This window comes from Pygoscelis adeliae, unplaced genomic scaffold (assembly GCF_000699105.1).
Source record: "Pygoscelis adeliae isolate BGI_AS28 unplaced genomic scaffold, ASM69910v1 Scaffold122, whole genome shotgun sequence".
Lineage (NCBI taxonomy): Eukaryota > Metazoa > Chordata > Aves > Sphenisciformes > Spheniscidae > Pygoscelis > Pygoscelis adeliae.
The window spans coordinates 41569-67918 of record NW_008824358.1 but is presented as its reverse complement, the minus strand read 5'-3'; the positions used below and the strand labels follow the sequence as shown (position 1 = coordinate 67918).

The window sequence follows — 26350 nt, the reverse complement described above, 5'->3', positions numbered from 1 at the left end:
AAAGAACGTTTTACATAATGCAGAAGAAAACATTTTTTCAGAGATTTCACATAGAACGTTGAAACATCACACATCAGTATGAAAGTACTTACATGATCTTGTTATTAAAGAAAAATAAGAGAAAAAAAGCAGTGGAAGGAATGGCATCTTTACAATGAGTTCTGAAATAACCTATACACAACTCACCTGGAAAGCACGGCAGAGAACAGCACCGCATGACACCTGAAATTGTGGTATTTTCTATAAAACGTGGATAGGACTCACCCTACTGTTCTGCACTTCAGACTATTAAGACATATACATAAACACATTAAGACACAAAGTTGTCCAGGTTTTGTTTTTTAATTATTTACTTTCTCCTAATATAAACTTCAGACAATCGGGACAGAAGCCTATGCTGGCTGGTATCGAATTAAAACTAATTTACTCTTTTTAAATGGAACTTGGATCTGCACTACTATACTCAAAAAAACCCAACCAAAACAACAGACTGGTGATATTTGTAAATCTGTTGCTATCTTCTTTTTGTTCGTTCATTTGTTTTCTTACTTCTTTTTCTTGTTTTCCTTTCTTTTTTTCTTCTTTTAATATACAATAGTGGAAGCCAGCCTCAGGTTTTGGCTCCCAAAATCACGGAAAGCCAGGAACTCACACTTGTTCATCATCCCTACCTTAAAATTTTAACCAGCAAAACCATACTCAAAATCAATTTGCTGTTACCACAGCAAAAGCTAACTTAAAACATCAGACTAAAAAGCTTGTAAAAAAAGTATCCTAAAAATCGGAACTGGACAAGTTATTTCCTAAAATATTACATTTCACTATTTAGGTTTCTAGGCAGCCAGAGTACACTAGTAAAAACGTGTGTCAGACTAAGAGAAAAGAAAATGCAGTTCTTCTGAAAGACAACTTTGTTTATGATGCAAAAATATTTGACGTTTATGTAATTGACCTGAACTCCAAAGGGACCCATACATATCGGGCTCCTCCTATATAAAAGCAAACAGGCTCTGAAGGCAATGAAGTTCTCTTCTCTGGAATATTTAGGGGAGCAGATGATCAGCTTCGTTCTAACAGCCATCGCCAGAAACTGGCTAAATAACAGTCTCTGGTGAAAGCTAAGAGAACAATGTTCCCTACTATTCCACACATCACAATATGCATCATTTTACAAGACCAGCACCTGCAATTTTAGGCAAATGACACCTATTTTATTTCATTCTGAACATGCCATCTCTGCATTTACTCTAGCTCAACTTCGTTTCTAAAGTTCATTATTTAAAGAAAGGGCAGATTTATTCCAGAAGTCACCCCTCTTGACCCACCTGTTTTCTCAAATTCTTCGGCAAAATATGGGTCGTTGAGATCAACATCAGATGGAAGTTCATCTTCACTCAGTTCTCTCTCAGCAGTAGCCTGTAATAAAGCGCAAACATTATTTCAACCAACATATAAACAACTACTAAAGTTTCATTGGAATTAGATGTTCCTTCTGTCAGTAACTATGAACATGAAAACTGAAATATTGTATGCTGAACATCATAAAACTAGAATATACTAAAAATTGCTAGTAAAGACAAATCAACAATTTAAAATCTGTTCCACAGATTGAAAGCTTTTTGTGTACCTGAAGAAGGGCTATTTACATATTCCAAGGATCTTTATTAGATCTACCCACAAACTGTGATGCGTTAGCTAACCATACCAACAGATTACAGGATCACAGCATTGTTATGTCCTTACTTTATATTCCACAAAAGCTCTGCTTGGGGAAATACTTGAGCAAGGAGCTTCATTTTGTGCTCCAAAATTCAAAAAGACTGAGTTTGGATTTAAAAGAGCAAATTTTATTACTGGAAGTATTATGTTGTACACCTTGCCCCTTGACTTAATTTATCAGCCTGAACAAGAATATTATGCTAGCAAAAGTTGCTCTACTACCTAACGGTGCTACTTACTCTATTCAGAGCACTTATCTTCTGTAAGGTTTAAGAAGTTACTCATCAAATGCCAGTTAAAGCTAACTGGAATGCACAGCGTAACTCAAGTTGTAGAGGTTACTCTTAAAAACATTAGTCTGCAACTTGAATTATAGTCAGAGTAATTTAAGAATTTCGGGAAGCTAGATTCTGTATGCCGCATGCTTTTTTTCCTAGCACACGCACAAACATTTCATTTATCTGCCTGTTTCTGCACATTACTGCCACAGGAGTCAGTTACTTCACAATTACTTTCTGCGTGTGGAAAGATGAAGCAACAGCAATTTTCAACGTTACTATAGGACCATTTTGTTATTCACACACAGAATTATTTACCAAATTTGCTCTTGCAGTTTGAAATCTGAATAGTTCTTTGTGGCTATTAATTCTTTGCCGTTACAGCTTCGGGAAACTCGTCTGTATTATTTTAGGCCAAAAATTTCCAAAACTACAATTATCATTAGCATAACAACTTTGAACCGATATGCATACAGTAGCAAAAAGACCCTTCCTAATGCATTCAAAAATGTAAATTAAAAACCAACTGTCATTATGACGCATTTCTCTTTAAAACAACACAAGTAGATAAATGAAATTTTGTGTAAGCAGATGTATGATCAGTAGTATCCTGAATATCTTTTTGCTCTCTAAGTTTGATGAGGCATTCTTGGCCTTTCCACAAGTGACCACTGCACATTCTAACCTTAAAATAGTACTGGAAGCTATACAATTTTTTAATTTAGTTTATCCAAAACAAACAGGAACAGCAACTTAAGAAAACAAACAACCAACAACTCTCCTCCAAGTGGCCAATGCAAACATTACCTTTCTCTTTTTTTTAAGAATTCTTTTTTCTTTCTTCTTCTCTAGATATTTTTGCCATGGAGTTAGGTTATCCTTTCCTTCCAACCTGCTTTTGACCATTTCTTCAGCAGTTTCTTTGAGGCCTAGAACAAAAAATAGTAAGTTAAAGAAATGAGATGAATCTGAATTTTCTTTTTAAATCATTTTCTCCTTTGTAAAAGAATAATCTAGTTTTTCTTTAACAGCTCTGTGAAAACAACACAAATATTGCTTAAAACAACATCTTTATAAATAAGATCACTTTACAGGATGTGTTTTTCCAAATAAAACATTCCTTCTGTAATAAATTGTACATGAGTCAGAAGAAGAGCTTGCTTATGTGATACCCGATTCCCAACACTCTTGCTATTCCTCAGCAAAGTCTCCTCTCCAGACATTAGACTGTACAGTCTACAGATGCCACTTTTTAAGGATGAGTAAGACAATAAAAATAACAACAACAGACATATACAGAGCCCTCATATTTAATGTACCTTGCTACAATTAGTTAAGATTCACAAAAACGCTTCAAATACAGTCCAGTTGTTCCCATTTTTTGTGCACGGCAAAACAAAATACAAAAGATGAAATGACTAGACAACGATTCTGAAATGTTAAATCGCTATCAGAATATAGGGTCATCTCACAGCTGGCTTGAACCTCAACAGCTGGTGCTCTCTGTTTCCCAGAGAGATATTATCTGGTTGTTGCTGTACCAGTATGCCTCGCTCACATGATAAAGTTGCTATATATAGCATCTCCGTTGCTGAAACTTGGCCTCTGTGATAATACTATGACAATGCTGCAGTATCTCTGACCACCAGCATATTTTCCATCCATCATTGTAAAAGAGAACAATAAGCTATTATTTGAGTAAATTTAAAGTAAAAATAAATCCGCAGCTAGAAAGCACAGAAAAATGTAAATAAAAACCCCAAATAATTTCTTGCATTATGCATAAATGTCATAACATGACATGCGTTAAGTTAAATTAAACAAGTTCTTTTCAAGTCATCTAGCCTTTTAAAGCTACTTAGTACCAGTCTGCTTTAACAACAGAAAACTATCTAAAATTAAAAAAATGGTACACGCCCGGTATGACAGTAAACGTAGGTTCAGACTCAATGCTTAAGGTAAACAGTACTTTTTTTTTTTTTTTTTTTAAATCTTTGTTAACAAGAAGCAGAGATTAAGGGCATAGACTGCTTGAAACATATCAGCCTCTCAAAGAAACAGAAAAAAATATTTGAAAGAATGTTTTCTGTTATCACTGATTACCAGTTCAAATTGTAGTAACTCAAGATAAAAAAAAAAGGCAGCAGCAAGAGAAATAAACAATCCTCTTCCTTGGTTAGCACACCAAATTACCAAAAGTAATTTTTGTACTTAGCAGCTATGTGAACTGAAAGACGGCAGGAGAAGAGTACCATTCTCTCACCAGATTCAGTGAGGAACTGTAACTATTAGACCATTAACTCAGATCTGCATCTCTTCTGCATCCCTTTGTTACGGGTATGGCGTAAGAGAAGCCCTCAAGTTTGTGTTTCCTGACCTGTCAACGGTTGGGAAAGGTGGCTAAATGCTTTGCTGCAGGAAGTTTCCTCTTTACTTTCAGAGCATGACCGTTTTCCGAGGGTCCTAGAAAAGTAAACCCCATAGAAGTGCAACATACCTGGTTCTAAATAATTCTCGCATAACAAGATCAGACAGTTAAGTTTGGATGCGTTAATTAGGTTTACATTAAATTCCACAAATTAGCCCAGACTGCCACTGTTTCAATGCCTAGCACTTGAAGCTGCATGCACAAGTATGTCCTAATCTTTAATTTAGCCTTTTTGTAAATATGCATTCTGATAGTTTCTCATCACATGATCACATTTTACCCTTTCCAGAGGGCCTTAACTGTTTGATCTATAGATCGTGAACATGTAGCTACTCAGTATTTTGTGTTACCATTCAACATATAGCTAAGTTACTGAACATAATAATGTATAGCAAAATTACCAACCATAATTGAACCCTAGTCTAGAAACAGAATGGAGTTTTCTATGTGTATCATTACAGTATTCAATGGTGCAAGAACATCAGCTTAAGAAGGAAGCCATCAAATAACTGAAGCATCCCCATTTTACATCTAGAATATTTAAATCTAGAATAAGCAGTGAATTTAAAAGCAATCTTCATTTTTCAGTGAAAAATTCCACACACTTCAGGAATGCTTTTTCAAAAGTCTTTACATCACACAGCACTTGCATGTTATGAGGACAACTACTGACTTCAGATGCAGCTTATACACTTTCAGCCCCTTCTTCACAAGACAGGCACTTGCCAAAACAAAACTTCATGATGTAAAGAGATTGACTGACTTGCCGTGCAACACACTGGAGCAGAATTCAGTGGCAGAAAGACAGAATCCACTTCCCTGGCAGGAGGTAACAGCCTGAGCAATGAAGTATTTTTCTCCTACCTGCAATTCCTTGTTTCATTCGCTACACACTTTTTTTTTTTAAACTTCTGGAAGAAATGAGTCAGATATCCTATAGTTAACATCCTCTTTTATGACATGACCGATAGATCTTGGGAGTATGTGGGAATCATGTTTCTGCTTCCCCCTCCAAGTCTGATATTTGCCATCTCTTCCTCAGTTCTACGTTCTATTTGTCTTTCTTCCCTTTCTTCCCATCCCAGTCCAGCCCTCACCTAACCAAATCTTACTCTTCCACCCCTCATACCAGTTTTATTGCTCAGAAATCATACTCGGATGTCTCCAGATGTCCTAGACTAGATCCCATTCTTTCTCCCAACTCCCAGGTTTCTCAGTCAGCCAGTCCCCACTCCTCATCATTCCTTCCAGCTCTCCTCAGTAACGAGGAACTGAAAACAGAGTTCATAATGGAAAAAATGGGCAGCCTTCATGGACAGTTCTACCCATCCTCAGAAAAGCAGGCAGAACATTTTTCTGAAAAACTGCAAACACCAATTCCTGTTCTTGCGCTTGTCTACACTCCAAAAATATTTCAAAGGCTAGAGAGCTGGTTACAACATGTCTGAAACACGAAGTGTGGACAAGATCTAAAATCGTATTAAACCATGCCTTATGGGAAGGAAAGGGGGGGGGGGGGGAGATAAAGTATCCTTCCACTATGCTGGAAAGAAGCCAGAATTCACAGTAAGTGGCAAACTGTTACCACCACAAAAATTGGGTACTAAACCAGCAAACAAATGCAAAGCCACAATAAAGGAAGGCTATCGTATACGTTCACTAAAAACGTGCCACTAAGAAACCCTCTCATACAACAAGAACAATTATTTAGTTATTTCCAACTGCACACCTCTTCATTTCCAAAGTCAATGAAAGCAGAGTCATCAGCTTCCCAGAAATTGAACAGCTATTGCTTTGGATATTATTTTGCAGTACTTTTGTGGAAAAAAATTACCGGTCAGGGAGCAACCTTGCAGATTCTCTCTAAAGACAGTAAATACTGGATTCAAAAATATATGTCACGTCTCCAGAAAAAGAGACCCAAAATCTCGAAGGAGGTTACAAGATTTCTGATTTATTTGCCTGGAAAATGGAATCATTTGATCCATCTGGCGCAGAAAGACTTGGAGGAAAATACAGCCCTTTCTTGTGGTATTTGGCAGTCTGATGAAAGGCATTAGTTTCTCCACAGATTAGAATGGCTTAGAAACTACTGTCCAGACCACTTCCCGAGAATAGGAGTGTATTTAAGTGGTCAAAAGGCTTTTGATTGCAGAAGGGGAAAGGAATTGTCTACTTTAGGCAGAATTATTAACTGGTTGTAGAAAAGGCTAATTTATACCCTTATCAATTTTTTTTTAAATAAATGAATCACACTAGTTTTATTTAATCTTCACAAATAAAGGCCAAGAAAAGAGGGGGAAAAGGTCATCTGTATTAGCATACAACTAAATCATACCTGAGCTAAAGGATTAAAAGTGTGATAAATACTACAACAAATCCAAGTATATTGCTTCTCACACTGGTGGGAGAGTGAGGGAGGGTGGGCAGGCCGGAATTTTTACTTCTCTAAACACTTAGTTTTGAAAACTTTTGGAAGTTGAACAGCATACAACTGTCACAATTATTAGAAGCTAAGAAGATACTTCTCTATTCTCAGAAAATCTAAACAAGCAAGTTCATCTTGCATGTAAAGTCTTACCAGAAAAAAGAAACACCTTGTTGCAGGTAGCTAAAAGGAATGGCAGACAGGAATATTCTGATAACATTAGAATTTGTCACCCCCGAAGATAAGACACCTTAAGTCAAGACAGTTTTCCTAACCTAGTATTAACTGCCTGAAAAAACCCACCACACTGAGCAGCTGTCAAGTGTGAAGAACTAGTGCTGAGCCCATGCGCAGCTGAGCACACACTGCTTCGTGCTGCAAGAGCTTTGACTGCCTCGGTCAGAGGACACGCTAAGCAATGATATAGATTGAGATATCTATGCTCGTATATGCTCTGTATGGACATTTTTGTGCTCCATATAATCTATAACAACATACAGTTGAGGTTTACTATGCACTTTACAGAGACATGATTGCCCGCTATTCTACTTCTGATGAAAACAAATCTTAAATTTTCCTTTAAGCCTAGCTAAATATTTACATTTCATTCTTCCCAAAGGAAGAATTTTTAAGTCCAATTAAAAAAAAAAAAAAACTGTATAAAAACTGGCTGAATATCATCAAGAAATGCAGTTGTGGTCTTCTCCCTCTTCACCTTCTAAAGGGAGCTTTGGGAGCTGGATAAGGATGCATAGTAATCGTTGCTCAAATCAGATATGATTAAGAAAACAGATGGATGCTTAAATATAACACTGTGCCTAAAAGAAACAGACCAAAGAGAGTTGGAACTACATTTAATTTATTTTTGCTGGCACTGTGGTTTATTTAAAACTATTATGATTCAAGAATAACTGAATCATTCACAAAGTATGCTTTCTATAACCATGTGTAAATATTTGTGCCAAAACTCAAATTTTTAAATTAATTCAAATCTCTGCCTTTCAATTGAAAAGCTTCCTAGGTTTAACTGTTGTAACTCTTTGTATATTAAACATTTGGGCAGGAAAAGATTTTGCAATAAGTCAAGCAGATTAAGGCAGACCTTGATAATAAAAATATTTCAACGGACATAAACTAGTTCTGAAAAAATTAAGGAGTCTTAAGAGATTATAACAAAAACTATTTTTGAATTCCCAGAATGCTCCAACTGAGCATAATTAAATTGTTTTGGAATTTAAATAAGCACATTTGTTCAAGAAAAAAATAACATAGTAACTAATGTACTTCTCTCCCCTAAGAAAGCACAGCCTCAACCGCGTATATATTGCCAGAGCTATAAACTACAGTTCAGCATGTGCTGACTATGCTCCACCGTAAAAAATAAAATAAAATAAATAAAAAAAATCTCCCTTTCAGGTGTGCAGGACCTCCTCTCCAAATGCTGCCTGAAATCAGTAACTGCTAAAGTGTTCCCATACATTAGACTTGAAAGCAAAGTTAAGACACTTGTCTTCGCTTTTAGGACTTTTGTTTTGGCCAAAACCATATTCCAGGGGCTAATAGCTAGTAGCGGTATTGACTGACTTCATGGAGGTGAGTAGCCTACCTAGCAAAGGCAAGTGAACGCTTCTGTGATTTCCAGAACCTCTGCTCTTTGATAATACTCCAACTTCTTCAGGGTAAAACATGAGGAAACACTAACATATACTGCAAAATCACAGTTGCTAAACTGACATCAAATACTATAAACTACCAATGTAAACTTCATTGTGCACACATGCGCATTCAACCCATCATTATATGAACAAATCTGACCCAGTGCACAGACATCCTACTGACTCCAGACAAAGTCAGTCATATTTATCAGAATAGAGGGGTTTTTGTTTGTTTTGTGGGGTTTTTTTTCCATCCCTCCCTCAAAAGAGATGAGGATATAGCAAAATTCCTAGGAGCCCCGCAAGAAGGTGCAGTAAGGAAGGGGTTGGACTAGATCTAATACAGAACAAATCTGATTTTCTAGTCAAGTTCAGTTGCAAAGAAACAGGGAGCCCATGTATTAGGGAACCGGATTCCATCTCTACTACAGTTCCTAAATGTTAATATAATTTACTTGTAACATGCAAGGCACAGTTTTAAAAGACAGAGTCTTTCAGAAAACTTCTTGCTCTCCCTGTGCAAGAGAGACTAAAGAGAGTTTCCTTTAGTCTATCTTAAAACAATTTTCCATCTCCTCCAGTAAGTGTTTTGCTCTAGATTCCTAACTATGTCACCACGTTACATTGCTTAGACTTTTTTAAATTTACAGAACTTCATTCATACAATTTGCAGGATTGTTCAGAAGACAGACTGTATAACAAACAAAAAAAACCCCCCAAATGTGTTTTCCAAACCAACACAAAAGATGGTAGCTTTTAACCCTGTTTAAACAATGCCTGGCCTATATAAATACAGAACACATTCCTGGCAGCAATTGTTTTGACTGTAGTTTCCACCCTCAGTCTGAAAGGTGGCAACAACAAATCTTTGTAAAAATCTTATAATAGCTACCTCTGTATGAAAACTCATTTGCCTTGAATGCTCTGTGACACGAGGAATTAAAGCTACTAAAGCGAGCAACATAAAGAATGCAAATACTGACACACTGTGGACAGATGAAGTAAAACATGACGGTACAGCTGGGTTCGCAAGCACTTGTCCTATCGTGCCATGATACATGCTTTTTTTAAAAAGTTTTGGGAGAATTTATGCCAGAAATGGTTGGAATTATATAAGCACGACTGAAAACACACAACTATTTTTAATGCCAGTGTATACTTTCAAATACAGATCTTATCAAGAACTAGGAGTAAAACTATTCCATTCAGTTCAATCAATTTCAGTGAATCAGTACAGACCAGAACAAGATTTAAAAAGGGAGCATTTATATTCAACAGAAGTTACCTGAGTGACTTCAGAATAATATTAGTGTAAATCATATAATTAGATATGCATTCCTAGCTGGAATTAACACATCGGCGGTGAAGTGGCTGGATTCTAGTATGTCTCTGGTCTCAGCATTTACAGTAACAGATCAGGCTGTGTCCCTACATAGCCCGCAGTCCTACACCTACTGAGTCAATACAGCACCTTGCTGCCTCCAAAAAGGTGCTGTCACACCTCCATAGTCTTCAGACCGCATAATTCAACCCTCTGAGCATTCACCAAATGCTTCCATTTGCCCATCTGACTCGCTAACTCAGTGGAAAAGATCCAGATTTTTTCTTCTTTTCCAGAGTAGTTCTGCCATTTTAGCACAGGAAATTAAGCTTGGAAAGAAATCTAACAAGTGCCAGGGCTGGTACAGGCGGTCAGAATGAGCTCTGGGCCAGGATCAAGGAGAGGCCACAGTGAAAATCCTTCCCTTTGTGGATGTAGCGAGTTGTTAAACTGGCCCATTACATCTCAGGGAAAGCACACACCCATAAACAAAATATTAAAAAAAAATTAATAATATCAGTCTGTCTTTTCATCATAAAGGAAAAAAAACCCAGACATTGGTTTTCAGATCTCAGGATGAGTTCTGCTGGGATGCTATATGGTGAAGTTATCGTTTTTAATCTCCAGATGAAAATGTCACAAGTGTATGTCACTAAATACAACTAAATATCCCTTGGTAGCTGGGATTTCTTCCTGGTAGCTTGCTTTCCCACAGAGCAGTCTCACTGGAAGGTCAGGTTTCTCCCTTCTCTGTTCCCCCAAATCTTCAGCATTATGCAAGCCAGATTTAAAAACCATTCTCCTCTAATTTTATGCTATGTTTCCAAATCATACTGGTTTTGATTTTTAAAAAGTGTAGGTACATTTTATAACTCTATGCCAAACACATGAATTCTATTCAAGAAAATCTATAAAGTGATGAATGAAAAAGCAAGCACAAAAAAACCTAGCAAAAAAATAAGCTACGGAGAGAAGCTTACAGCTGAGGAACTGAGTTCAGTCCTATTGTTTCTTTTCTTTCTCTCATTGTAATCCATTTGGATTTCAATTTATGGGGGAAAAAAGGTCAGTTTCTACTACTACAAATCCGACACCTTACACTATATCCCTATTAGCAGGCCAATAGTGCATATCCTCCAAGTTAGTAAAAGGAAAAAAAAAAAGCTTACCTGGAACCCATTTAATCTCCATTCCTATATCCTTTTCTTCCTGTTTTTTCTCTTTTTCTTGGATACTTTGCAAAAGTTCTCTGTACTTGGCGATTTGCTCTTCATCATCTTTTTGGCTTTTCCTGGGTTTGTCATCTTCCATTTCATGAGCTACATCACCACCTAGAAAGAGAGAGTAAAGCTATTGCAGACAGCCTCAAGAAAGCGATCAACTGAAGTTAACGATTAGGGAACACACCTAAGGCACACACATTGTTTCTAACAAAACAATCTAAAATATTTTCATCTATTATTCCCCCAAAGAGTAACCAGTTTTAGAATCCCCATACTTCGATGAAATAAGAATAATACCTGAAAAGACAAAAGAAAATTTCTCCAGCAAAGGAAATCACCAATCGGGCACGGCATCCTTTACTGCATTTTTAAATTAATTATTAGTTTCAGAGTCCCTTACAGCAGAGTAGTACCTAAATCCCAAAAAATAGTTGTGTAAAGCATTTTTAAACTAGAGTGCTGTATTTTAACAAATAAACCTTGCAAGATTCTGCAACAGGGACAATTATTCAATGCCTTAATCTTCAGTGACTTGCTGAATTAACAAATGAAACAAGATGGAAAGAGATGTGTGTCCCCTTTTCTTTCCCCCCAGAAAAACACAATTACAATGTGACTTACAATAAGCTTTTAAAAAAATGTTTCAGAGAACAGGCTTTTAAGATGCGGCAGCTCCCTGAACTGTAGAAAACTAGGTTTGGGGCAAGCTCCTTTTTTCTTTTTCTCTAGTTCAGCAGTAAAGCCATGTTTCCTATGGTACCAAGTAGCATGGACAGCATAACTGGTGTCTAAAAAGACAGACTGCAGCTGCAAGTTAACACAGAGTGACTCTGGTCTTTGGCTAAAACTTAGGTGTGACACTGTTGTTCTCTTCCGCATCCCATCACCGCGAGCAGATGGTTGTTGGCTAGAAGCAGAAATCTTTAGTGTTCAGTTAACTGCAGCTGCTTTTCCACTTTCCTCATCAGTAGCTGGGATCTCCCAAGAGGAAAGCATCTGCTCACGCACCAAGCAAAAGGCATTTGGTTTTGAAGACTGAGAAGAAAATAAGCCATTTTGTTGTTTCTTCTTCCTGGTGTCACGTGAAACGAGAAGTAAAGCTATACTGGATGGGAACTGGATAAGTAAGGGCTACTGGACTGTTTTTGCTAATTTTGCTAGGAGAAATTTAAGTGGCAATGCATATTGTCATACTTTCTAATTTAGAAAAAACATGCATTTCTTTTGTCAAATGTTCAAAAACCCTCAAGCTTTCATTCTGTAAGCAAATAAAGAACACTTGACAACAGCTGTAAGAAAGGAAAATGAGCTGAGTATGTTCTCAAAGTTTGTTCAGAGTTCAAATAACCTTGTCACTAGCTTTCAAGTATCACGCTGTATTGCACAACACGAGGAACCACTTTCTGATGGATATTAAGGCAGTAGTGCTTTCTGCCAATAGCTTGTTCAAAGACTCCTTGAACACAACACACAAACCAATAAGTTCTGGCGCATTAACAGCTGCACTGCAAGAGAAATATAATTAAGAGAAAAAAGCTTAACCTGTGAAGGAAAAAAAGGCAAAAGCTGATGAAGTGTACAGTATAAAATACAAGTATATTCTTAATGTTTTCAAAGGAGAGTAGTAACAGAAGTGCTAGAAGAATTAAGAAGAAAAAAGTTAAAATCCTGAGGCAGGTCAGAAACATTCCAATACAATAGTTTGTATCTTTACAAAAGTAAAGAGAGTAGAAAAATTATAGCAGACACAACATTTGACAAGAGGTCTGCTGCAAAGCTGAGTTTCTTTTAAAGATGGAAAGATAAAGTTCCCCCTCATGATGTAGTGGCACACCAGAAAATTCAGCTACTGCTCTGGATGCTGATGGCCATACCATAAAAATGCACTAAACGCCTCAATTCTATCCAGGGTAGTTACTCAAATTCAGACAGACACAAAACAACCCCCTACAATGCATGTAGACCTGCAGAATGAAAAATAAAAAGCTCTACATTCCAGCCAGCAAGAAGCAAGTCTGAGGTAGAGGTTATTGCATTGTACTACAGCATGATATGAAAAATTGAATGCATTGACCTTAGTCTTGAGCCAGAAAATAGTGACAAACACTTTGGGTTTTAACCCCACTTTCCCACATTCTCAGCACAGTCTGAACAAGAAGCTGTGCAAATCCCATTAGTTCATCCAAATGATAATAAAAAAAGGACAAATTTAGAATTCAAAGTAATCAAAATAAGCTTATGCAAAGAGTATCTCAGTGGACATCTTTTTGTAATATATTTTTCAGGGAGAAGACAGGTACTGGAAGAAGAGAATTCAAACAGACAGGTAACGATAAAGGAATAGTAAGCATTACATTCTGGCTTTTTTTGCAGCCTTTAAGCACCTGGCTGCGCATGAGAGGTGACTGGACATTCCTAGAGCCACGCTTCTGAGCCAGTCAGATGTAAGCCAAGATTAACATGCCTGCAGTCAGACCTGGCCTCTGTCTAGTCATTTCTGACTAGGGACACGCTGGCCTGCAAAAGCACACACAGATGTGTTCTTCAATTCTAAGTTACTGGACACCTCCAACAGCTTGTATGAACTTTCTGGAAGGAAAGCTGAGATGACCTTTGTTCCTGGCCTTCCAAGCACCTTTTGGTTTTTATTAAACAACAAACCAGCCCGACACAAAAGCTCCTGCAAACATGCTTTGGAAAAGTCTTCACCACGTGCATCAGTTGTATCAAGCTCCTGATGCTACATGGAAAGAAAATAACCAGGTTGTGGTATTTCTATTCTGTCCCATGAAATTCCACACAAGTCTGGCTAATTCCTTAGGAAATATTTTAGCAATATGCCGAAACTAACCCAATAGAAATATTCTAAAAATTCAAATCCTTGCTACTGTCGAAGCAGCAGTAATGCCTGAGAGTGTCCAAAGAAGCTACACAGGAACCAGGGACAGAAGCCAACCCAAATAATATTCTGTTCAATGCATTTTATAAATACCCATCGGATTCAGGGACAATATTAAATAATTGCATGTTCTACTTCTGTCACCTTCCATTCCTTAGCCTTCCATAATAGTTCTAGCAAATATAAACACATATGAATACTGTTCATTTTTAAGACAGCAAGGACTGTACTGTCATGTGATAAAATGTTAAAGATGCATCTAAGTTTATATATGTAGTCAGAGTTATTGTGCCAAATAGATTTCAAAATTGTAAAAAGATTTAATAAATAGTCTGATTTTATTTAAGCACTAAAAATAAGATCAGCAGCATTATTAAAAAAAAGTAAAACTCTACCCAGCAACTCCTCCTTCCCAACAACGACATTTTCTTTCTCTACGCTTGTGCACCTCCGGCATTGGCGCAGCAGCACAAAACAAAACATCTACTGTCTTTGCAGAGTCTTGTATTGGAAGCCCAGTACCACAAGAGACTGTGCTCCCTGCTCAAACTCCTATTGTGGAGAGCAGGGCTCTACACAGAGTTCCCTACAAGCCTGTCGGCGTTCAAGAAGTGTTTGGACAACTCTTAGATATATGGTTTAACTTTTAGGTTGCCCTGTGTGGAGTCAGGACTTGGACTCAATGATCCTTGTGGATCCCTTCCAACTCAGGATATTCTATGATTATACTATCAGGAACAGCTAATTAAAAATACACTGATAAAAGTATTTTGTCATATAGTCTATTCAGGTATTCTGTGTGGCTGTGCAAAGCAGAACAGATGTTGCTCTTGCAGAGATAAAAAAAACAAAACAAAAGCTTAGGCATAAACCCCATAATGCTTAATTTGAAGCATCATTTAAAATGCCATACGCTAAGCCACTGGTGCTCACGGTCAAAACAGCAATTATGGGCCGGATTTGATGCACACCACAAACGCTTCCTAACTGGAACAAACGCATCCAAGTAACAGAAAATTCAGAAGCAATGTAAAGGAGATATACATCATGCTATGAACCACAACATACCAGGTCACTGAAATACTTGATGTTACAAAACTGTTGTGTAATAGTAATACTAACATTCATGACACACACATTTTAAGTTGAAAAATTCCATAAAAACCAGATTAGAACAGGCCAGCAAAAAACTGTTCATAAATAAAACATTTTAATAAGGTAAAAGAATATGAATAAAGGTCCAGGACATTTTTTTCCTTCTTATCACACTTCTGCATTTCCATTCAAGCAGCTGACATTGATTTTTCCCATTTGTGCATAGCGCCACATAATTCTGCTAGATGGAATCCTGTCTTGTATCACATAACTGAATGGATAAGAGGTCAGGAACGTGTTAAAGACATGGCAACATAATTCCTCTATTAATAACTTACTTTTCAAAACATCATTAGAATCTAGACATTTCCAGGTTTAAAATTTGTTAGTGTGATAAGATTACTTAAGGTCAATTTCTCTTCCTTCCCAGCAACGGAAGTTTACTTTTGAAAATTTCTGAAGTGTTGCTCACTTCTAGATGTTTGCTTTCATCATCACCCTATTACAGATGCTGTTCTTTAACACAGAGGTAGTCTTGTACATAATGAGAGGATGGAAATGCTTTCCTCTGCATCTACTGCTCCCATTTAGATACTTTACTAAGCATTACTAGAGAAACTAAAGCTCACAGAGGTGCAGTTTATAAGTGCGTTTTTATGTAAGACGAGAAACCAATGGACATTAACCCTGCCAAGATATTGCCAAGCTGAGTTTGCTGCCAGAAGATTTCCCAACTCTATGACCAGAAAAATCCATAATGTTCTTTTGCAAGCTCCAAACTCATCTCTGATTGCAACAACCCGCTTTAATACAGTATAAAACAATTTTAACATCTGTTTGAAAGACCTGATTAAGGCTTCATGACATTTTCTTTGCCTTGTAATATAGGCTATATATATTATTAATTAAGAGCAGATGGAATTTTAGAGTGGAAACAAGCAAGGTAATTCAGGAATTTACATGTTGGTCCACCATACAGAGATTTATGTACCTTACGAAGTTAGATGACATTCTCTTTAGATTCTTAAGAAGTTACGTGAATCAAAAAGCATTTGAAAGACGTTACTACTACACTCTAAAGTTCCCTTAAATATGTTCTGCTGCTTACTTTTCCCCTCACTATATAAGACCTATAGCTTAGGAGTACCGAAAGGCCCATAGCACAGCTTTTCTCCACTGCCATTCGCACTCCCTCGGTTACCCAAGAAGAGCTACTGCTGGACTGAAGAAGCTCTGTACAATCTACATCTCCCTCAGGACCTTCTAAGGTCTGGAGTGCATTCAATGCCCTGTCTAGGCCATTCCAACAAGCACAGTCTTAGGGCAGCTTCTTCAGTATCTCCTTACCCTGCAGAGACTTTAGTATGCGTATAGAGCACCACGAAGAGGACAAAACACTGTATTAACCTATAAATAGATTTCCACAGTGAGTATTGTAACCTAATTCATTTAGTCATTAACCACTTCACATTTCAAACTAGGTTTTTTTCTCTGAAAAGGAAGCACCTCCAGTTCTATTGAAAATAATTTTATCTCAGAAATGAAGAGATTAAAGTAGGTATTGCCACACTTGACAAAGAAATGTTAAGGTACCCTGAAAAAAAGAAAGAGAGGGGTAGGAGTCAAAAAAAAAAAAAAAAAAAAAAAAGAAGGGGGGAGAAAATTATTTTACACTCAGAGGTGCAAGCTCCTATTCAGAAAGCAGCTATTCAGGGGCTCAAACATTAGGGTAACTCCTAATCACCTACCATTTGGTAATGTTTGATCAGTGTTACTCAGACTTCACAGAAAGGCAGCAGATCTTCATTCAGCACTGAATGAACAGAATAGCTACCACATTCTCTACATAAATCATTCAAATGTAGGATGAAAAGCAACTTTCCTTTAACAGATTTATCATATCGGCAATAAAGAAAATATGCCATGATTTAGATCACCTGTGATCTCGCTACTTGAAATCACTCGAATTATAATCATTATACTTGGCTTAATCAAACATTAATTACACCAGGTAAAGAGATTTTGCAGTACAGAAATGAAAACCAGAACGCTGTTTTAAAGCTAGGGTGATAATACTTAAGTCAAACTCTCACTAACGAATCTTCTAAGTAAGCTGTAACTCCAAATTCAGCTAACGTACTTAGTCTTCAAAAAGAATGTAGTAATTTTGGGATCGTACGAGTGATATTATTTATTTGGAGAAACAGAATCAGGTTTGCATAATGAATCTCAACTGTGGCTTTAGAGATACCATTTTAAAAACTTGCACGTGTTTTCTTATCATGTATAAACAACACTGGAAAAGTGTACTTACCTCAAAGAAACAAAAAAAAGAAATAAAGAAAAAAGTTTCAGTAAATTTAAAGAACTCCACAGCTTCCATGTTAACATGCCTAACATGAATCTTTTCAAAAAAATTTTTAGCATCTTCAGTCTGTCAATGTTCTGTCATCAGTGCATTTATTTCCTAATTGAAAAGAGTGAATAAAAAATACCAAAGTGCTCACCACCAATTTCCCTCCACCTTTAGGCCACACACACAAAAAGTAAGTATATGCCACTTTCGGAGATTTTTAGCTCTGGAGGAACTGTAGGTTATTTTCATAGTAGAACCTGACCACAGCTTTTATGTAACGAGTGTAATATTGTGCCTGTAAAAGATGACATTCAAAGCATTTTCTAAAGATATGGAATTTACATATTTAAATAACTTGTGTTCAAAATACTGCAGCCAATGACTTTGTGGACAACATTTATTAACGTAAGTACCTTGCTGCTGTTCTTCCTCTTCTTCACTAGACGAAGCCAAATAAGCTTGAAAATCCATGTCAAGAAGTTCCTCTTTTTTAAAAGTTCTGCTAAGTGACATTACTCGTTCATGATCTGTCTCATCCCATGTGATATCTACCTTAAAAATAAGAATGCCACTTACAGAAGCTGAAACACTAAAATTGGACATTGTAACTCTGTCTTTTGAGGGAAAATTATTTGATACCTTCCATTTAAGAAGCAATGTAAACCCGTTAGTAATGTTCTCTACAACAATTAGCTATAATAACCTTTTACTAAAATAAATTTAATTACAACTTTTTGGAATTTGTTCTACAATGAGTTTCAAGGAGTTTTAACTACATGAAAAAATGAAGAAGTCTCCTCAGCCACTGAAGGGTTCTGTAACAGCAGGTCACACAACACAAAATCTCTGCAAGCCAAATTTCCTTTGTGGCAGCTGATACTGGTGTTGAAGCAGCCACCAACTCCTCCCCTTTCCTCTTCCAGCAGCACTTCATTCCTGGAATCGCGCATGGATTGCAATGGGGACGAACAAACGCAATGTTGTCTATGGAAAAATATTCGGTCATTCGAATGCACCCTCAACCGGAAGGTGAAACAGATCTGACTGAAAAATAATCCAGCAGAAGTTACTTATTTCTCAAATAATCACTTGTCCAATCCGGTTCAGTTCATGGCCAAATGGAAATTTTGACTGTCACATAAGACAGTAGGAACGAATAGCTACAAGGAGGGGATGCAACTGTTTAAGCTTGGCACTACCACCAAAAAGGCTCTTGTTGAGCTACACACAAATACCCATTTTAGGCCAATTAGGAGATTTAACTGTGAATAACAAAGTAATTCCATCTGCAACTCATAATAGAGTTATAATGAGGTCAAAATGTAGTATTTAATTTGTAACAAAGAAGCCGAATCTCTCTTAAAATCCAGAACTCGAGCTTATTTATGGGGTTGCAACTTGTGGCTCCGTAACATGCTTATGTCTTTTAATGTGTTTGATGTCTTTATTTTGAAATGGTGAAGATAATCAGGAATCTTTTCCCCACTACTTACATAATTTATAAGCTGACAATAAAACTAAATAAGAAAAACGTTACAAAAACATTGTAAAGATACCTTTGATGTTCCCATAGCAGCAGATGTGAAGTACTTTGGCTTATATACAGCTACGTTCACTTCTGAGGCTGCATCTTTTGGCTTATCATCAAATGTAACGTTATCTGGAATAAATCTTAAAGGCAAATAAAACATGTTATTATTCAAATACACTAGGAAATTTCATAGTATAAACAGTCTAAGCTTTTAGTGAGTATGGTACATCAGCACAAAAGAATTTGCTAAAATAAAGAGTTGGTAGGTCTGAAAAGGAAACAAAAGAAATGGACAAGTACTCCACACATGCAAGATTAACTGTCTGGCTTCTGCACAACTATTCCACAGGTTTTCGATGTATAACACCACCATGTCGGGGAACTAAACTAAACAACTTTCAGTCTGGTATTAGCAGGGTCAGGGGTGGTTTTTTGGGTGTTTTTGTTTGTTTTAAGAATCATCTTTTCAGAAAGCTTTTAATATTAAAAATTCTAAAGAAAAAAGTGAATAAAATAGAATTTGGAAACAGATAAACAAAAAAATTCAAAACATTTTAGGAAAGCCTGGTGCATCTTTAACATTACAATTATTAGGAAAAAAAAAAGTTAAAAAGACCGTAGTCACGTGTAACGACGGAAGTTGTTAGATAAAAAACAACCCTTTGTACACTACATCAGAAATTACTTGGGCTTTTTTTTTTTTAAATCATTGCAAATGTAATCTGATGAATACTATTCAACATTGAAATTTAAGAAAGTAGAAGATTAGGAAAAGCATTGGAGAATTTTAAACAGCTGTGTCTGTTGTAAAACATTCTCTCTCTGTGTTTAAAAGCATGAAAAGTTACAAGTTCATTTGGCAGAGATCATCTTCTCCAAAATGGTTCAAAGCAAATTAACTAGGTTCCTCTAGAAAATGATTCAAAGCAAAAAAATTCTCTTTCACTGATTTCCAAGAGTGCCCGTAACACGGTCCCCAGCAGATGAAGCCAGCTTCTGTCAAAACTCATTATGATTTAGTAACTTCTGCTCAGACTAGAAGGCTTTTTTGTAACAAAAGGAAATACTAACAATAAAGCACAACTATAATTTAAAATTCTTTCTTTCCCAAACGTGACTTTTGAAATATCAGGGCTTCCAGCTCATTCATAGGGGCTAGCATAGTAATCTATTGCAGCTTCATGACAACAGCAGCAATAGGCTTGCCCTGTGGTAAGCAATCCAGAAAAACAGCCACTTCTGGACCCTCAGGAAAAGAAAAGAAAAAGGGAAAAAAAAAAAAAAGCAGCAGTATGTTGTTTTGTTTTCTAAATCCTACCACTTTACTTAATTGTACCAAAAGGTTGAAGATACAACCAGAACATTTTACCTGACTTCTCTGAGAATAATCTCTCTATGCAGAGATCCTCTCAAACTTTCCATATTCCAGTAAAAATGCTCAAAAAGAGGAAAAAAGCATCAAAGGGAAACCTAACAACTCACTGGATGCCTGACTTATTTACATATCTCATTTTGGTTACAGAATAAAGACAATATAGTTTACTCCAAATTATTTTCAATTAGCTTTAATCCTCCCTCCCCGGCCCAACATGTAAAAAAGTCACCACTGGAGTTACCTCAGGTCTATAAAAGAACAGCTACTTTCAAATTCCAGTCCATCGCATTCCTCATAAATTTTATTGGCTGTTTCAGGAGAATCACATTCTACAACTGCATAGAAGTATTTCAGTCGCTTAAATTGATACTCCCGCAGTTTTTCCCTATAAAGTCTGCAAAAGTGGGAAACACGACAATCAAGTGAGCTGGCTTTAATAACTTTTCCTTTGCAACATATTTTAATTCATTAAAAACATGCACCATTCAAACACTCTCCTAACCTTATTATAAGATAAGATGTTAAACAGCATGAAGTTCCATCAGTATCTATGCAGTTTTACTCAAGTAAAAAGACTAATTCACACAGTTTTATTAAGTGTACACTTTCTGTATCTGACTCTGCTTCCCACAGGCATTGTAAGGTTAGAGCCCCTGTGCAGGGCATACAGTAGCACCTCTGTATGTCTCTGTGCAGGCCACAGAAAGTAGCGTTTAAATGTTCCTATCAAGTTGCTTGCAGTTAATCTGGCTCTTAACAAGGCTGATGAAAAGGATGTTCATACATAAGTAAGGGTACGCATTAAGAACGTAAGAGAAGGTGGGAGACCGTAGGGACAGAATTGCAGATCCTCATGCTAGAGAGAGGCAGTGTAGGAGTGATAAGTAAGAAAGCGGCATGTGTGAGGAAAGGAATCAGGATACTAACTTGGGTAGCACAGGTGGTGGTAGGGTCACAGAAGATGACAGCAGGAGAAAAAGAAAAGCAGAAAAGAGATTGAGAAGTGGATGAATTGGTGGAAGGATGCAGGAGAGAGACCGCAGGGCTGAGGTCCCGTCCCGTGAATCTGAAGGGCACGTGCACAGGTATCACAAAGGTATCCCCGTGGTATCTGGATTTCCGTTTGTTGTATTCCAGATGCTCTAGAGCCCACTGAGCAGTGAATCTAACGCTTCAGGGTGCACCTTGATGCACACAGTGAAGCTGACTCCAGAATGCACTGTAAGTTCATCGTACACTTCCCTGATGCACTAGAGACTTTCTTCAAAGGGATCTGCACTTATTTTAGAAGCATCCAGATTTTCCAAATACAGGGCAGTCCAGCGGGATGTATTATACAAAAGCCGTCCCAGTCAGGCTGCCAAACATCTGGAAATTCTGGAAAAATATAAAAGCAAAACCTCTCAAGTTCCATACAGACAAGACTTTTCAAGCAGAACAAAAGGAAAAAAACCCAAAAGACATGCCTGAAGAAGCCTGGACAATGGTAGGCCTGATTAGCTCAGCCTAGTAAGCCAGGGCTGCTGCTGGTGGCATTCAAGAAATCTCAATCTGGGAATTCTCAGCCTAAGTTAAGGTCCCTGTTGATTACGCAGATAAAAATTTTGACGGTAAGCAACAAAGGGAGTTTACTGCGTGAATGGCAATTTGTAGAGAAGAAATGCTGTGTTAAGCTCTCCACACATTTGCTCCATTTATTATTCCAGTGAGCTACATAATAAAATTTTTGAATTCACTTATCAACAAGCAGATCTTCTCAAGTTTCACAGTAATGCATTCACTCAATGCACGGACAATGAACAGGGCCAGTTGTAAAACATCCCTTGAAAGAGCTATAAAATTAAGGCGTCCACAGGATACTTCCACACATGAACTTTTGGAAAGAGGAGTTGATCGGGATTTTCACTGAGAATTAGACATATTGTATCTCTCATTTGAAGACAAAGTTAATACCCGTCATTCTCTGTGGTATTCTCTGGAAGATCGAATAGTTCCACAGGTCCTTTTTGTTCTTCCTCTTTCAATCTCTCTTTTCCAAACTCCGAAGGATAAATCTACGTATACAACAATGCAAAAATAAATTTTTAACTGTAATGGCATAATGTACACCAACTAAGAAAAAATATCTCACCAAGCCTTTCAGACTTTATGTTTTTTATCAAAAATCAGTAAAGGGCTCAATTCCATAAACTTTAATACTCTCTTAATTTTAATTTACAGAAAAGACAGTAGAATAAACAAACTGCCTGTTAGGAATGAGAATATTTTGAGGCAGATGAAGAACAACAGGTACCCTGACTTCGTTCATTTCACTGCGGCCCTTTTCAGAAAGGGGTATTTGACTAACATTTCTCAGAAAGCTGGAGGCGGACACTAAAAATGGAAAAACACGACTTAACTCACCAGAATTCAACCAGTTTATTAATAACTCAAAAGTGGTGAAAAACAAGAAGCATTGTGCAATGGTAAAAAGGGGTTGGAAAGCATTTAGAAATAGCCAGATTTAAGGTTGTGTTATCTACCATAAAGACCACTGAAAATTAAACTAGCCAAGGAAATGTAGTCTCCCCCTACTAGACTTTGAGAACTTCACTATTAGTCTCAGAAAAACAGCACGTAGAGCCAACCTCATAAACATGAGAAGTTAACAGCTTCAGGATCTAACTCTACCAAATACATGCCCGTTGCTGAAAAGCAGCACGTTTATTTCTAACACAGAAAGTTAAATTGCAAGACAGTTTCTCATTTATCATGTTAATCTCTCTTTTGGTTCTTCACAGAACTGTCTTACTTTGTTCTCATTTTGTAGTCTTCCCCCCCACAGTAAAAGCCAGTAGTCCTGTTAGAAACCAGGTCTTACCTTAACAGAAAATACTGTTCCTCCTTTGGGCGTGAAAGAATTAAACAGAGCCAGCAAATCCTTAGCCTTCAACCTATCCCAATCCATATTACAAACTGCCAATCTGCTTGTAATCTGAACAGAGAGGAAAAAAAAAAAAGGACATAAAGTTCACAGGTTTCATTCTTGACTGCTATGGGGACTACACAATTCTCTAGCAACTACCCTTGGTAAAAATTGAAGTCAGCAACAACTCTGCTGAAAAAAAATAAAAGAAGCATTTTCCTCAAGAGTTTGTATCACTTAAGCTAGCGAAGGTCAGAAGCAGCCACCACTGGAGCAGATAAAAAGGACATATATAGTGAAGCACCACAGAATGGACTGCACCGACCACAGATTTAGGAGTGCAGTTACAACATCAGCACTTAGGATTTTGTTATCATCATATGGTTAGTCACAATAGCAACTAGTATCACAGTATTATAACAGCACTAGAGTACTGCGATTTCTTATACACTAATTGTGCTCAGTTTTAAGGTCCTACTTCATTGTCTAATGATTTCAAACCCAGTAGTGAACCAAAGCAGTACTATTTAAATTCTGGAATTTCTGAAAAGCTCAACTCTGTTCTTTCACTTACAGATAGCTTATCTATCTATAGGTAAGCCTCCGCTTAGAGGGAAGGGGAGACACCAGTGAAAATTGCGAGTCTCTCATTCTCAGCCAGTTTCATCATCACTTGCATTCCGTAACTAAAAGGCTGAAAAACCTTTATGAAAAATACTTTCACAAACTGTTTCATAGATGAAGGTCTATAATGAACTCGTAACTGTACATTTCCGAGTTTTTCATGTAGCAACTTTTCACATGCAAAGTAGTGTTACCTCATCTCCACGAGGGGCATCTTTATCCAGCTCACGCCACGAATGCTCTATCTCTGGCTCCTTTGGAAATAGTTCATTTAAATCCTCATCCTCTGAGCTCGTTTCAATGTTCCCTATGCCTCTAGCTAGATCAGGCCCACTATCGCTTTCTTCATCATCTTCTGAATCGCTATCTTCTTCGCCCGTTTCCCCGTCATCTTCTGGCTCCTCTTCCTCGCCCGTTTCCCCGTCATCTTCTGGCTCCTCTTCTTCCGATTCTGCATACTCAGAACCATCACTTGCAGAAATTTCTTCCTCTAATTGGCTTTTACTAATGTCACTTCGATCACAGGTGTCTGTGCATACAGTCACTGAAAGATAAGTATTAGACATCTATTTTTATGTTGGAATTACATACGATCCTTTACAAAGAGGAAAAAACCTCAGGTTTTCTTCATACAGATTTACAGAACCCCTGAAATGTGTAACGATGCAGGAACAAATTACATCAGGGAAGTGCAAACAACATAAATCATCAGTATCGCCTCTTCAGCTTGTCTAGTCTAATCTAATCGCTCTTTAAGCCCACAACCTCAAACTCCAATGAAATATTATTCTGTTAGTCTATTTATATGTATATAATCAACAGGTAGAAATTAGATTTCAATAATGTAGGCTATACACATGCACAAGCAATATAAGGAAAGTTTTTCAAGTAACCTGTTCTCTCTAATGCCCTCTAATATTAATGGCTTGATGCTGCCATCCTTAAGCTTTCAGCCAACAAGCGTTGATATGCTGAAGCCTTCATGGTCTCAGACCTTATATTTGCTATTCAGTTTGATAAATACAGTCGTGTATACGCTACTATACATTTTACTTTTCTAACTAACCAACAATTTCAGCTCCAGCAATTAAAAGGACATGGATGTTCACAATCTTACTGAAGAACCAGCACTGATTCTATAAAGAGCTGACCAACTCCTATTCTTCAGCAACACTGAATCCGAGTCAGTCAGCTATTTCACGACTGATCTTGCCAAAGATCTGCCGTGGATAAAACAAAAGCAACAACATCCAAGTAAACACAGCCGAGTTCTACTTGTTATTTGAACAACTAACCTGATTCTTTTATCTTTCCTGCTAGGGTATGGTCCCTCCCGGGAGTTTTAACCGATTTAGTACCGCTTCGTTGTGAAGACTTTTGCTTGTTTTCAGTTGAAACTGATCCTCCTCCTGACGCATCTCCTTGCTTATTTTCCCCTTCGTGTAAAAGGCCCTTGCTTCCCTGAGAGCAATCAGTTTCTGTTGCAGTTTTCTTACAGTCCTCTTTCAAGTTGAATTTAGATGAAATTTTTTGTCCCTCATTTTTAAGGTCATCTCGTTTTGTCACCGCTTCACATGTTTGGTCCGCCCCTTGTTTGTTTATTTTGCTCTCCTCCCTAGGGAGACCATCGGCAAGTAGTTTTGGAGAATCTGCTTCTCTTTTAGATTTCGCTTTTTTTTTCTTTATTTTCTTTTCTGTATGTTCTTTACTGTCATTTTCTGAAAGATCAGAGTCAGATTCTGACAGGGCATAAAATTTCCTGAGGTCCTCTGTAGAAGTATAGTTAACAGGGCGACCTCTTTTATCCACTGTATATTTCAGCTTAAACTTCTTGTCATGAAACATAGCTCGGAATCGTTTGTCAATCTTGATTTTACGTTGTTTTTCGGGCATCTCCCAAAATCTGGGATCCCTCGTAATGCAGCTAAACCGCCCATCGCTCAGTATTTCCTCCTGGGATGACATTTTTGATGCTGTTGAAGACTTGGACATCTACAATATGGAGAAAAAAAAAAAAACCACCACACTTCTGATTTAAAAAAAAAAACAACTGATTAACATAGACTTAGATACGTAATTGAAAAAAAAAAAAAATTAAGCAAAGTCAGATTTCTAACCTATACCTAGAAAGTTCTTTCCAAAAGCACATATGGCAATTTAAATGATTCACAAATAATCCTGTAGTTACCACAGTCTTGACCACACATCTTAGCTTCCTCTGATAGCGGATATATACAGCTATAAAGACCATACCGGCCGCAGATACAGCCTTAAATGATCCCCTATCAGTCCCGGACGCGACCTCGAACAGTTCCCCTGTCAGCCAGGCCTCAGACTCGTACTTCCCACAGGACTGAGGCATTCCGCATTTTAAAGCGCCAGCTGGGAACGAAGTCAACAAGAGCACGAGTGCTTCGGCGAGCTCAGGCCGGCGCCACCGGCAGCTCCGGCGCAGGCCGAGGCCCAGCAGCAGCCCGGCAGCACCAGAGCCTTCCCCGAGGCGCCCGCTGCCC

At 37.5% G+C, this 26350-nt stretch overlaps 1 protein-coding gene across 1 annotated transcript in view; it reads right to left on the bottom strand.

The window, feature by feature from the left end:
- Positions 1 to 25829, bottom strand: part of ESF1 (ESF1, nucleolar pre-rRNA processing protein, homolog (S. cerevisiae)) — a 32307-nt gene extending 6478 nt beyond the window's left edge. The window contains exons 1-10 of the mRNA XM_009319559.1: positions 25133 to 25829; positions 24032 to 24381; positions 23169 to 23282; positions 22262 to 22362; positions 20550 to 20702; positions 18959 to 19073; positions 17816 to 17954; positions 10999 to 11160; positions 2805 to 2926; positions 1326 to 1416 (exon numbers count right to left, since the gene is read on the bottom strand). Of these exons, the coding sequence (XP_009317834.1) occupies positions 1326 to 1416; positions 2805 to 2926; positions 10999 to 11160; positions 17816 to 17954; positions 18959 to 19073; positions 20550 to 20702; positions 22262 to 22362; positions 23169 to 23282; positions 24032 to 24381; positions 25133 to 25829 (2044 nt within the window). The remainder of the gene's footprint in view (positions 1 to 1325; positions 1417 to 2804; positions 2927 to 10998; positions 11161 to 17815; positions 17955 to 18958; positions 19074 to 20549; positions 20703 to 22261; positions 22363 to 23168; positions 23283 to 24031; positions 24382 to 25132) is intronic.
- Between the last annotated feature and the right edge of the window lie 521 nt (positions 25830 to 26350).